We start from the raw sequence: 14826 nt of genomic DNA, 5'->3' as shown, positions 1-14826 counted from the left end.
GGATATAGCTATAGAGTGATAGCAGATACGTATAAGATTATTTTAGATGGCACACAGTAGCCATAATAATAGTCACTTTTCTTGCATTTTGAACAGTGGAGTGTAAAACTTGGAGGTTTTATTTTGAAATCTATGATTAGTATTTCTGTCTGTGTGCTTGTAAGAAGTGTGTTAGGCTGTGCAATTTTAACTCTCATGTGAAAGTTCTTTTGCTTTTAGGCTCCAGGAGTTTCTCAATATACCCAACTGGTCAGGCACTGCAGACAGCATCCGCCTTATTTTGCTCTTTAAGTTCAGTTTAGCCAAGATCCAGCTTTAATAAGTGACCTTGATCGAGACCTGCCTCGGGACATAAAACTGTAGGAACAGGTCTAAATGGAAATGCAGTATTGATCTTTTTCTCCCATCTCAGAACTGAACTAACAGGGAAAGACGGGGTACTTCTTTCTGTTTACAGCATAAAGACTTTTCTGGTTATGCATAATACATATTGCAATTGTTAATGCAACTAGGCTGCTTATGAGCAGTTTCTGGACTCACTGGCCTGATTAATGTTTGATGGCCACATAGTCCAGCAGGTAGTTGATCCAAGTAGCCAAACTGGAGCTATTTGCTAGCATAAGCTGTCCACCACAGTTTAGTTTCTGTTGATGTGAGTTGTTCCTGCTGTCTGTTGACATACTGTATGGACTTCAGCAAGGCAATTTTTCAATAGGAAGTCATCTCCAGAAGGATGCATTCTTTGTGATTTTCTGTGCATTCAGCAGAGTAATGGAAGATACAACTGGGAAGGACCACCTGAAATCACCTGGCCAATTCCATGGTGCTAAGGCAGGATTAATTACAGTGTACCACAGTGGATGTATGTTTTGATAAGATAGACCTAGAAATCACAAATAATGGAAGTTCTACCATCTCCTTACACAGTGTATGACACTACTTCTCAGAGCAGTTAGAAACTGTTTCCTAACATCTTACCTAGAGCTGCATTGCTGCAATTAAAACCATTACTTGTCCTTTTCAGCAAGGACTTAGAGATTATTCCATTTTGTTCCTCTCCACAGCTACTTACACAGATTTGAAGACTACTACATTCCTTCTGTAGACCTTTTTTCCAGAGGAAACAACCTTACTGCCTTCAATATTTCCCCTTAAGTCATATTCTACAGACCTCTTGAAACATTTTTCTTGTTGTCACATGATGCAGAAGCTGAACTAGGATACACTACTCCCGCCAAGGAGACTGAAAGGATTACCTTCTGCATTCATTTTACTTTTTAATCTCATCCTTCTACACTTTGGTGCAATTTGTAAGTTCAATAATTAATCTCTACTCCATCGTCCGAGTTTTGACTGAAAATATGAGATAGCACCTGATGTAGGAGAGAACCTAATGGAATCCTTTCCAATCCCTGCTTCCAGCTTGATAGTGAATAATTAATATCTGCTCTTGAAGACTAATTGCCAAAAAGCTTTGTATCCACATAGTAACTTTAATATAGCAGTTATTAATTTATCTGTGAGAACACCCTGTGAAGTTTTTGATGCTGTCTTACTTTGGTTAAAATATACAACACAATTCTTCTCTGCTCCATCTGCAAGGTCTGTTTCTTTATAACACAGGGAGATTATATTTATTTGACAGGATTTGTCACTGAAAAATGTACATAAGGTGCTACTCATGTCTTTAATATCTTGTGGGTAGTTTCACAAACATTTTATCTAAGAGATACTCTGCAGACTAGTCAAAACAGAACAAGGAAAAAATGTTCCAAGGAAAGACGTGCTCTATCTGCTTCTGTTTTTTCACCAGTTATTGGATGATTCAATATCCTGATTCAGTCCAGCCTCCCACTGGGCTTACTTTTGGGAACTCTTCTATTGGGAGTTGTCCTATATGGAATTCCTTGGGAGCACTGACTGCAGTAAACTGTCATTTATTGTTGTATTTGAAGAAAAACATACACAGTCATTCAAATTTTAACCATTACTTCCTGAATGAAATGGCGGCTTTTAAAGTTCGTGGACAGGTTTGCAAGTGCTAGATGACCTCTACAAAAGATTTTTATTAAACTATTTATGGGCAAGTCCTCCAATGCACACAGATGCAGACTTTCAATGAAATACACAAGATAGCCTTAATCCAATTTCAGTATTTGTCCAAACAGTAGTAATTTGGCAAGGAAGATTTCTTACTGTGTAAAACCAAAATTTAACGATGGGAGCATTGTAGAACTCATAAATCTTTCTTCCAACAGGGATCAGCCTGTGCCTGCTCTGAACTTCGTCTTCCTCTTTCTTTCTTGAGGACTCTCCATTCCCTCGTCCCAGCATTGCCTACAAGAAAGGACATTTTTGTGTTTGTTTCTTTGTGAAAGACAAATGAAGATTATTTTTTAAATATCAGAAGGAAATTATTCAAAACTTTTTTGATTTTTTGATCTTTGGACAAAACCAGGTGACCATAGCTAGGTATAAAGCGTTTGGTTCTCAGATTATCTTTTTTTTGCAGGAAAGCTGCTCTTTAATACTTTGTAAACTGAAACCCCAATGCTCTGGTGGCAACGCTCAGCACCAGTGTGAAATCTTTGACTGGTGAACAGAAAATGAGATGTGGAGAACCTTCCTCCTCTTTGTATGGACAGCAAAATTTTTACCTGACAACAGCTTTTTGTGGTGCACTTCTATACAATAAACAGATGCAGACAGAAAACAGGTAAGTGTTGGTTTTAAACAAAGAGAAGTTCATAAGGCTGAGACTGAGAGAGAACAAGAGGGGGAAAGATGAGTTGACATTTGCTGGACTGGAAGCAATGAAGCCAGTGACTCTTTTTTACATTGATCACTGGATCTGTCATAGCCAATGATCCCACAGTGAACTTCACATGGAGGTAGAAAACTGACCAGTACAGTTCACTGCAGCATTAAGGCCTTGGATTGAAAGATCCTTCTGCATGATTGTAGCTTTTTCCATAATGAAGTTCCAGACTGCTCATGCACTGCCTCTGTCAGGCCTGATCTCACTGTCACCATTGCAATTCAGACTCACTGAAGAGCTACGCTGAGCTCCAGAAACTCATACTTAAGTCCTCAGCTGTAAGTGCAAACCTAACAGGCAAAAGACAGTAATATTGTGTTTACTTTTAACTTCATGGTCAGCTGCAGAGAGGTGGAAAGAGTGACCAAACTACATAGTCACTGAAATTAATACTTAGAAGAAGGTGTTCCTTAGTATTTGGAATACAGCACAATCTATTTAGTGTTCTTTCTGAAACAATTATTTTTTGAATAGTGGACTGAGAGTGTATTTTAGGTCAATGTGCCCTGAGTAAGTTCTTACAGTTTGGTTTGTGGCAGCACGTATCGATCGTAGCACACCTGAACATGAAAACAATTACAAGAATTGAGATACAACTGCCCTATCTTTAATTTCACTTATGCACTTAAGTTTTTTCCTCTGGTATTACTACTTTCCATGTGGTCCCTGATATTCCTGAATTTGACTATACACAGATGTTGACCTGCACATTTTTAATAACATAGAACAAAGATTCAGGACACAAGCATACTGCGCTGAAACTAACCTGCTGCGATCCTCTTAAAACTGTAGCCTGCTTTGATGAAGTTACCTATTTCCTTTATCTTTTTAGGCCTCCAGATTTCTAAGTTTGTTGCCACAAATGTAGATAAACTGTGTATTAAAAAATTAAATATATCTCTTGATGATTCTTACCGAATACCTAAAATACCTTGAAAGTCCATCAAGAGTTTCACAAAAAAGGAAAAAGATGAAGTGGCTGCTGAACAGAGAAGGAATTCTTGTTAGATAAGCAGACAGTCTGCAAGAACATGAGATTTACTGAATATAACTATAGTAGCAGAGACTACACAACCTTCACAGAACCCCAGGTATCATTACCTGAAGTCTACAAAACCTGGGGTGATTCCCTGATCTATATCAGGGATTATTTATTGGGAAAAAAGGTGGAATATGACCTAAATTCTTCTGGAAAATTATAGCCCAAGAAGGTGCTAACTCCTGATGCTGTTTTAGTGAAAGCTGCCATCTGGTGCTACACAGTTTTCTTAGCTTTTTAAAAGGCTTTGTCTTTGCTGTCCTCTGGCGCTCAAGAATTTTGCAGCAGTGTGAAAATGAATGCTGGCAGCTTTAACAAATGAGCAGTGCCGTGTTTTAGTGAAAAGGATTATTTTACAGACTTTCCTTCATAATTTTATGGATTTACTAATTCTGAGACACTCTTAGCTCTCACTGGAATCAGTGAGTTGTGGATCTTTTTAGAAGATTGTTCTTTTAGTACCTGGATTTATGCTTTAGATCATGGATGCTTATTTCCTGTTTGCTATTGCTTTCTTGTTGATAATGGTGCTGTAATTTTATCTTGTTACAATTATTTTTGAACTAATTGTATCGTGTAATACTAATCTCTCTCCTCCCGTATACTAAAGATGGCGAATTGCTCTGAGATGGCTGGGGATTAGATTTGACCTGATGTCCCCGACTGTTAATTATACCATAGTATTAACAAATTGAAAAGCCTCCCATTAGAAACATACAGACATAACCTAAGTGACTGTGTTAACAGCATAGCTGCAATGCTGAATGTGAACAAATGTGTTTTCACTTGCCGCAGGAAGCAATAGGGTGGGAATAACTCAAGACGCTGCTCTGTGTGGGTGGCATGTCTTTCTCTAATACACAGTTTTGGCCATGATTCACCATGAGTCATGCAAGGTAAGCCTGAGAGCAGCTCTACTACATTGTACAGTACAGTACAATTGCATCACTTTAATCTGAGGGGATTGATGTGCACATAGGTTTTACATGGAGATTTTTCTAATCAGTACTCTAGTTTGGTGTGTTTGGGTTTTTTCTGGGGGGGTGGGGGCGGGGGTGTGTGGCCAGATTTTGTTTTATGTAATTGAGGACCGTTCATTGATAGGGAATCTGGACAGTTTTGGATTGTGAGTTTTTGCATTAATACATGCTAATGATCCTGTAATATATTTATATTTATAACATCAATTTCAGTTCTGCCAGAATGATCACAGGCCTTTGAAATTTTATCCTTAGTGGAAGCTACACACTACATGTAGACATACCCCATATTCACAGAACTGGTGTGGAAATTGTACGTAGCTGGGTGGATGTACTATACCTTTCCCTGCATACCCTGTTGTATCCTATGCTAGGTATGGAAATGCTGCCTCCGTGGTAGTTCTGTTCTCTGTCTTGAAATACTGGTAGGAAAAAAGGCTTAATGCCTTTGAGCTACAGGTGTGTAAAATTTGATTTGGCATGCGCTCAGTGGTTCTTTAAGGTGAATACAAAGGAGCAGGGCTGAAGTACCAGGAGCTCAGTCATCCTGGCTGCTGAGCTCGGTGAATGACATGGAGAGTGCCAGGGCTGTTGTGTGGTGGCAGCATGGGGGGTTTCCAAAACCCTTGGAGAAACAGAGGGAAATCCCTCTTTATGGCGAGGGCCAGCACTTCTACCTTGTGACCATCAGCATCAACTCCCACTGCCACTTTCTAGACAAGCTGAAGGGGTGCCTTGCTGCTGGCATGTGAGATGCTGTGAGCGTCATTGCCCAGGAGGGTGGGTGAGATGGGCCAGGGGCATAAGGACACTAGTCTTCAATATTTCATATCTTAGGAACTGTATTTTTAGTGATATAATATTTGGTCAGTTCTTGCCATTGGAGAAAAGGCTAAGCATACATACTACAGAGGAGATAATGGGAGCCCAGAGGCCAACAGAACTAGCTTTGCTGCTGCTGAAGTCCTAACTCAGACTCTTAGTGATGCCCTGGAAGTCCAAACTTCCTATATGATGTGGGAAATTAGAACGAAATGAGCAAAACAACAACTGAAACATCTTCTAAAGGATTTAAATGAATTATTCTGTGTTCTGAAATGAGACCATTTATTGGGGAACTCTGATACCCAAACAATAAGGCACTGAATATAGATAAGGATGCTCCAAGTTATGGCTTCTAGAATCAGTGTTATTTTGGGAGAAGGGTAGACTGCTGGGGATTCTGAGTGACCTAAAATTCAGCAACTAATTAAGGCCCTGATCAGGATATTGTACAAATACAAAATGTCCCTGGACCTTAGGGTTTAGTGCTCTTGTGCTTCTCTATGCCTAATATTCAGGATTAATGACTGACAGTTCCATGCATAAATTGTGGTAAATTCCTTGGTGCTGAGGAAGCAGTGATGAGAGCAGTATTCAAGTGTGTTTTTGTGAGAAGCTGCTATAAGGAAAGTCTGTTGCCTAGCATCTAGGTGTTAAAAAGCAATGTATGCCCAGCACTTTCATATATCTGTTATAAAGTTAAAAGCAGGTGTGAGTAACAAGCAGTTTATAGTGAATAAACACTGCATCTTTATAGCATATCCAAATGTTCAGCTACACACCAGATCCTCTGAGTGTGAAACAAATACATACTTGCATGCAGATGTGCCAACGCAACTTATTACACTGTTGCTGTAGTCTGTGTGATCACATTATTCTGTGCAAATGAGGTGTAAGATAGCACCAAAATCACTGTGGCCCTGTACCTCATCCACTCTGCTCAAAGTGCAGTCCAGAGGAAGAAACTGACTTTTTCAGCCTATCATTAGTCAGTGCAGGACACTCAAGACTTCATAAGAAATCAATGAATAGCCCTTGAATAGATGTGATTCTTTATCTTAGCAGTACTTTTATAAAAATGAATATGGGTGTAATATTCTAGGAATACAGAGACATTCACTGGGAATGATTAGAATTAGAGTGAGGCTGATTTTTGGATGATACATTGTTTACCAGAAATGGGCTTCTGAGGTGACCAAAATGATTTTTAGTTCATCAATTTTGTTTAAGCTTTAAGCTGAACAAACCTCAGAAACCCAAACCATGGAAAATTTTTCTAATTAAGTAAATGAATAAAAGAAAAGTGTAGTAATCACATATGAAAAGGATCTATTTGTTTGTCCTGAAAGGAAAAAATGTGGAGCAAAACATGCAGGTCATTCTGAACACAGTAGTTGCAAACTATGGTTAGGGTGAGTGACTGTCTACTGAGCCAGAGTTCAAAAACTGATTGAACATTTGTGATATCACATCACAATCAATTATTAATCTTAATGAACTATGAATAAGGTATGAATAAGGTATGAATAAGCATGACTAAAGGGAAACTTCACAAAGGCATTTCCCAGTCTTGCAGGCATCATCTCACCAGTGGAGAAGAGATGTAACCTAACTTATGCCAGACCATTTGACTAAGGCTGGAACAATGCAAAACTTCAATCTGAAATATTTTCTTATATGTAATACATGTCAGGTAGGAACACTTTCCCTGCTTAAAGGTGACTGAATGTAACTGGCTGTGCCACAGAAATGTATGCAAAAGTCTCTTTGCTAGCAAATCATCTCTCCTCACCACTAAAAGGCACCTGAGTGAAGAAGCTGTGTCAGAAGTCCTAAAGAATAGTATAGATTATATGCAGAAATATTAAGTCAACAGTAGCGTACCAAAGATACAGTTTCTAAACTTGCTGGACTCTTCCAAAAGTTATTTTATAGAAAAGGCTGTAAGTGTCTGAAACTTCACTAGAATGATGCATCAAATTTGAAGGAATTAAGGACAGAGTCAATGACTGAAAAGAGCAATAGGACTGTCAGCACATGGAAGGGAGAAGGAAGGGAACATCTAAGACTCGTCTGGAAAAGCAGATCCAGTTCACACATCACCTCCTTGTAGCAGGAGTCAGAAGGTAAAAAGAAAACACAGTATTGTAGACAAGAAACCAGGAGCTGGGATAACTGCAGAGAGATGGAAATGACTTCCTCCCCAAAGTTTTCCCCATTGCCAAGAAAAAGGCAGCTTTCAAAGTGCTTATTTGATTTGAATAGGCACTTCATAATCGGATCAGAAGCCAGGGACAGTAAATTTCAATTAATAGCTAATGAGCAGAAAATGGCCCATTGCTGCTATTCTGCCTTCTGGTCCTTCCCAACGACCAGGTTCTTGCCTGCAAACGAGTCCTGTAGGTGGGTCTTGTGGGCTGCTCCTTCGGCTTGCCTGCATATTGGGTCCTGTAGGCAGGTCCTTCTGCCTGCCTGCAGACGGGGTCCTGTGGGCAGCTCCTGCTGTTGGCCTGTGAGAAACAGTCTGGTTTTTGTTGTTTTTGTTGATGTTGTGGTATTATTTATTTATTTATTTGTAAATTCACCAGGAAAATCCCTTTCACTTCCATGCCTCTATCCTGACCTTGATCAACAGGGGTTGAGTTTTAAGCCTTTCAAAGACACCACAATCAAACCCAAACCAAAGCAAACCAAACTAAGCTAAGGCAGGTCTGATAGCTCATATCATAATTGCCCAAATGCAAAAATGCCAAACAAGTCTGAGAACAAGACACCAGAAGTAGATGGCTTGTACAGTTTTCAGGGCTTTAGCTATCTGATTCACTTTGTGGTGCAAATTATTTGTCTAAGCCTATGTTACTAACACAGACAAGTCCTTCCTTACACAATTCTGCTGGGTTGCAGTAGTACTGAGGGACTGAGCTGTCTAGCTGCTTGATAATATCTTCAGTGGATTAAACACCGCATGTATGTGTATGTGTGAGAGGCAATGACCACAAATTCATAAAGAATTCTGAAAAACATTTTCATAATTCTTCTTGCCTGTTTGCACACTTACTTGCCTTTTAATGAAGTTAACCAAAAGAAAAAAAATATAAAAAATCTCTAGCTTCTACAACTCTTTGGGCATTTCCATTGAAAGGAAGACTTAGTGAGCTTTGTACCAGGTAGGCCCACTCATCTGTCATGGCTGAGTGCTTTCAATTCTGAAATCTCATGAATTTATTTCCCAAAACACGGCATCAGATTGAATCAAAATATGAGGATATGACATCACAACATGACACTTCAGCATCACCATGTACTGCTGCAACATCGAGACACAATGATGCCAGCTTGTTTGGTTTGAGTCCCGTGGAGGAGAAGGGAGTGTTAACAGTGGTGTCCCATTATCTGCTAAATCTAGTCATCAGACAGCCTGCAGAGGTGGGAATAACAAACTGACAGTACTGAGGCTGGTGATTTATTGACAGCACTTACAGTGAGTTCCATGTCCTCCTCCTCTTTTTCTTTCACTGGCTTCTCTGGTTCCTCTGGCTCCTTCTCTTGAAGATGGATCTCATTAGCTTGGGACATGTAAGGCATATCATCTTTGTTCTTGAACTCCAAGCTGAGGATTGAAGGAGGAAGTAGAATTCCTAGAATTACCTAAAGCAATAATAACGATAACAATAATCATCACAGTAAACACATTACAATCATGATGGTTACTTAGTATCAATGGAACAACTCCCTCAGGACATTCAGGAAACTAAAGCTACTCTGTGTGTGTGTGAGAGAGTTTCTATGACAATACAATATTTGTCACTTGGGGTAATGTTATCAGAGCTGTGTAGTGAAACAAAGTACGTGACTTCTATTAGCATTGCTGTGAGTGCTATGGCTAATTGCCTGTCTTGAGTATTTTATCTGCTTGCTCATCGCATGCATATTGTTAAGTACCAGGATATATTTACAAAATATTTCATAAGGTAAATGGTTGGTGGGACTATGGGTTTGTTCAGACCTTGGACGTGCAAATTTCTGCATTTTACATAATAGACAAGATCTACATAAATGACACATAAGCAGTATTAATTTCTACAGTGAGGATTAATAGGTCTCAAGCTCTCCATGTCCATACTTAATGCATGCAGGTACTCAAGGGGTAAGCGTGTGTGGATCTGAGGAGATAAGACAAAGCCAGCAATAGCAAATGTTAATGTGCTTAGCTATGAAGTCCCCTTAGATTTAGCTTCAGTAACCTAGCAGCTGTGCAATGTTGACATTAACACCAGCTCTGCCTTTCCTGCCTTCCCTCTCTTAAGGTGTGGAGTGCAGAAACCATTAAAATTTCCTTGTGTGGATATATACAATAAACAATGCTTGGGCTAAATCAGTAGTATAACTGAAGAGTTATAACAATACCAAAAGAAGCAGCCTGTCTGTATTCACAAGCGCAACATTTTTTCCTGGTTTTGCTTGTAATTTTTTGGAAAATGATTTTATTATACATCTGTCCTTAAATGACAGTGAAACCAGATAATTTTTTGGCAGGTCAGGCAGGGTGACTGCTTGTGCTCGTCATATTGATAGCATGTGTGTTGTTGAAACCACCTAAAGTACTGCAATTAGGAGCAGTTAGTGTACAAAAATGGTGTGCCCAGCCTTGGAAGAGCTGAGCACCAGGCTACTTGCACTCAGCTTGTTGCAGAAGGATGTATCCACGGAGAGGGGATTATGGGCAGGCCTGGCTGCCCAGAAAGGATATTTCTAAGAACTGGCAGGATGAAGAGTTGCCTCTCCCCTTCCCACTGGTGCTATACATCCCCAGTGAGACTCTAAAGGATTAGTTTCAGCCTTCTTGCCATTTGCTAGTTTCAACAGAAGAAAGCTGTTCATGGGAAATAATTCATGACTCATGTTTGCAAATTTATTTATTTGCCATGCTGCTTCTTGCTCATGTAGCTTGTAGCCTGCTTTAGCTGTAAACAGGCCCTGCTAATGAGCTTCAGTGAAGTAAAACAGAGACTAGAAACTGAGTAAAGGATCCTTGTGAAGCCCTGATGTTACAATAAGCTGAAAGGGAGCTCCCAGCCTGTGCTGGTGCGTGGGGTCGCTGCCCCCCGGCGCAGGACCCTACCCCCGCCTTTGCTGAGCTTCATGACGCCCCCCCCGCCCCACTGCCCAGCCTGCCCGGGCCCCGCTGAACGGCAGCGCAGCCTCCGGGGTATCAGCCGCCCTCCCAGCGCTGCACCACCAGCAAACTGGCTGCGGGCACGCTCTGCCCCTTCACCCAGGGCGCTGGTGGGTGGGCTGAGCAGGACGGGACCCGGTGCTGAGCCCCGGGGCACAGCGCTGGCTGCGGGCCCCCAGCTGGGCTGCGCCGCTGGTCACAGCCCTCTGGGCTCTGCCATCAGCCAGGTCTCAGCCCACCGCCCTGCCCACGCGCCCAGCCCACCCGGCCTGCGCTCACCTGGGGCGGCTGTGGGAGACAGGGGCAAGAGCCTGGCTGAGGGCAGGGCAGACAGCACCCGCTGCTCTCCCCTCACCCACCCGGCCAGGCGTTCCAGCACAGAAGGCTAGCAGGTTGGTCAAGCATGTTTTCCCCTGGGTGAATCCATATTGACTACACCTGATAACCTTTTCCTCCACATGCTTAGAGATGACCTCCAGGATAAGCTTTTCCACCACCTTTCCAGTGATGGAGGTGAAGCTGACCAGCCTGTAGTTTCCTGGGTCCTCCTTCTTGCCCTTTTTGAAGTGACATTGGCTTTCCTCCAGTCCTCAGGCACCTCTCCTGTTCTCCATGACCTTTCAAAGAGGATGGAGACTGGCTTAGCAATAACATCTGCCAGCTCCCTCAGCACTAGAGGGTACATCCCATCAGGGCCCATGGATTTGTGAGTGTCAAGTTTGCTTAAGTAATCTCCAACCTGACCCTCCTCAACCAAGGGAAAGTCCTCCTTTCTCCAGACTTCCTCTCTTGCCTCCAGGGTCTGGGAAACTGGAGGGCCAGCCTTGGCAGTGAAGACTGAAGCAAAGAAGGCATTCAGTGACTCCGCCTTCTTTGCGTCCTTCATCACCAGGGCACCAACCTCATTCAGCAGCAGGCACACATTTTCACATTTTCCCTAGACATCCTTTAGCTACTGATGTACTTGAAGAAGATCTTGTTGTCCTTGACAACCCCCACCATATGTAATTCCAAATGGACCTTAGCCTTCCTCATTGCCTCCCTGCATGTTCTGACAACATTCCTATATTCCTCCCAAGTGGCCTGTCCTTTTTTCCACTTCCCATAAACTTCCTTCTTCTGTTTGAGTTTTGCCAGAAGCTCCTTGCTCGTCCATGCAGGCCTCCTGCATCCTGTGTTTGATTTCTTACTCATAGGGATGCACCTCTCTTGAGCTTGGATGAAATGATGGTTGAATATTATCTAGTTCTCTTGGACCCCCTCTACCTTCCAGAGCCCTAACCCACTGGGATTCCTCCACACAGGTCCTTGAAGAGGCCAAAGTTAGCTTTCCTGAAGTCCAGGGTTGCAATCCTACTTATTGTCATGCTTCCTACATGCAGAAGAAGAAAGCATGCAGTGGGAAATGGACTGATCGCCATAAACCCAGGTTGAATATCTGCAAAGCCAAGCAGTGAACAAGGCAGCAGTCCCTCTGAAGGGCAGTGGGCCTGCAAATTGAGTCAGAAGAATAGGTAGTAAAGATGTCTCCAAATATGAGAATGCTTTCTATCTGCAAGCAGAACAATATTTATGCACAGCTTCTTCTGCATCATCTGGATGATGAGAATGCTACCAGCCACTTACTCTCGTTTCTCACTGTCACTGGATTAGACCCAAAACGATAACGATGCACATACTCATAAGCATTCTCACCATTACTGAACATCTTTTCACACAGCAAAACAGCTGAACAACTACCACTTCTCACACACATGATTACTACAGGAGAGAGAACCCTTACACTGAAAATATTTTTCAGTCATCTGAGAGGAAGAGGCAATTCCTGGTTATTTACTGACTGGTGAGTACTTCAGTGAAGGTGAAAGATGCCAACCCATGGACACAAATTCACCTCCCAGAATTCACCTTGCTCTCTTTCGCTGACTGTGGAAGTAAAGCTTAAACAGCTTTGAAAATTGGATTATTCTTTAGACCCTCTAAGGTAGTCCCTTCAGGTCAGCCACCAGAGGATTGGCAGGGGATTGCAAGAAAATTTGTAATGCTTTCTTTGGTCTGTTCTGGGGAAGGTTGTTGCATCAGCACCTTCCATCAGTAGTTAATTCACTTACACATCATTTTTCTTCATTTTTCTTTAAAAACTTCTTGTCTAACTCTGAAGTATCCAGGCAGGGTGACATACTAACCTCCTGGCTCAATTCTTATTCTGGTAACTCTCAGTGATGCTGGAGGGGGCTTTGAGAAAGACAACAAACAAACCAAGTAATGTGCTTTGAACTTGGGTTTGTGATAAGCTCTCTGCTGAAAAACTGAACACAGGGAGAATATACCTTGCTTTACAACACTACAAATAAGCACCTGAAATATGGTAAAGTGAGCCAGTTATTACTCATGCATTGTGAGCCCTGTCACCACCTATCAGAACTCCTCTGACTGTTAATTTTATTTTAAAACAGCGCTGACCTTCAGGCCAGAATTTTTGCGCATCCGGAGACGACCCATCCACATGTCTGTGAGCAGCATTTGGCTACAAGTGTGAGCAATGAAGTCCCTGTGCTTGGCTGCCACTGCGAGCTGCAGGCATGTGGCGTTGCTCCAGTTCTTCAGCTCATAGGTCAGCAGTTTCATTGCCAGTTGCTCGTCCTGCTTGTATGATTGGTCCAACAGCTCCACCGCCAACTGGCCGAAGTCCCTGCAACATTTTTTCATTCCCATTAGCCCAAGCAGGAAACACCCCTTTGCAACTACAGCCTCTGCAAGGGGGGCATCACCTTCCATCATGCAAATCGTGATGCTGACTGTACACATGGAAACCCACATTTTCAAATGTGAGTGGCTCATAGTAGGCATATAAATAAGTGCCTGGACTTAGCAGTGATGAGCACCCACACCTACCAGCTGTCTGCTCCCACCTGCCTGCCTACCTCCCTGACATTTTCGAGCTGAAATCCTCTGGTTATCTGCAGCTCAGAGGATTGCTTCTGTGCTGTCTGCCCATGGCTTTGTGGTCAAGCCTCCTGGAAAAAGCAATGTCAACACCCTTTTTACAATTCTGTGTCTCAGACTTTTAACATCAGGAGAGGTTATTATGGAATCTAGTACCTCGGCTTGCTCATCTAAGCATGAGCTCTTGGTTAGTTAACACTTCCACTTGAATATTATGTTTGTAAGGATTTCAGAAATTGTTCTTCTTGGGATGAACAAAGTGTCTTGAAAAAGCACAGGGAAAAGTTGCAGCCTGACTCTTGAGGCCTCAGGAAGAACACATAGACAATGGAGATATTTCATTGCCTTTTTGATACCTTCTCATTTCAAAAGTTATATTGCTAGCAACTCTGCTTCTCTGGCATACAGAGTGTTCAAAAGCCATTCAGACTTTCTCTAAAGGGTCAGCATTCTCCTCACAAGTTAGAAATGAAAGCAAGGTACAGAGAAACAAATTTCAGGCAGGTTCAGCACCCTCCCCCCTCCCCCCCTTTAAAAAAAAAATATCCAGGAAAGTGTACATGAAAGGAAATTCACCTGGAATTATGGTTCAACTCTTGGGATATGTCATCCACCATGTCATTTTCTGATGCTTCATGGGCCATGGCTTTGCAGAGTTTACAGGCCACCAGTGCTTTAGCCATAGCCTCTTCCCCATGCTGCCAAAAGAAGAGGGCCATCTTCTGACGCTTCATCAGCACAGCCCACACCATCAGCTCATGGAATGGGAAGGGGAAATGATTGATTTCAGGGTCATCCAAATCAATATCAACTTCTTCTTCTCTTTTTTTTGTTGTTTTTCTTCCTCGCCGCAAAGGGACATCATCCTGTGAGAATTGTAAAGAAATTTTTCACCAGTGAAGGAACTGAATTAATTCACACAATGCACTGGAGTCAGTACTTGAGATGTCAAATGCATTCCCTGCAGGCCAGCCCCTTCAACTTTTTTGGACAAAATATTTAATACAGAAAAACGATGAAAAAAGTACTGGTGCCTACACTGGAA

At 42.0% G+C, this 14826-nt stretch overlaps 1 protein-coding gene across 3 annotated transcripts in view; it reads right to left on the bottom strand.

Moving 5' to 3' along the window:
* The window catches only part of TRPM3 (transient receptor potential cation channel subfamily M member 3), a 309277-nt gene that overhangs the window by 44142 nt on the left and 250309 nt on the right, over positions 1-14826 (bottom strand). For 2 of the 3 annotated variants that reach the window (XM_080371682.1, XM_080371683.1), the window contains exons 15-19: positions 14358-14647; positions 13299-13527; positions 9140-9307; positions 8044-8169; positions 2197-2337 (exon numbers count right to left, since the gene is read on the bottom strand). In XM_080371682.1, the coding sequence (XP_080227808.1) occupies positions 2197-2337; positions 8044-8169; positions 9140-9307; positions 13299-13527; positions 14358-14647 (954 nt within the window). The remainder of the gene's footprint in view (positions 1-2196; positions 2338-8043; positions 8170-9139; positions 9308-13298; positions 13528-14357; positions 14648-14826) is intronic. The other variant, XM_080371684.1, reaches the window with a different exon arrangement.

The sequence above is a fragment of the Falco punctatus genome, assembly GCF_963210335.1.
Source record: "Falco punctatus genome assembly, chromosome: Z".
In the NCBI taxonomy this organism is placed as follows: Eukaryota; Metazoa; Chordata; class Aves; order Falconiformes; family Falconidae; genus Falco; species Falco punctatus.
The sequence above is the reverse complement of the archived record's forward strand: the minus strand, read 5'-3'. Positions and strand labels throughout refer to the sequence as shown.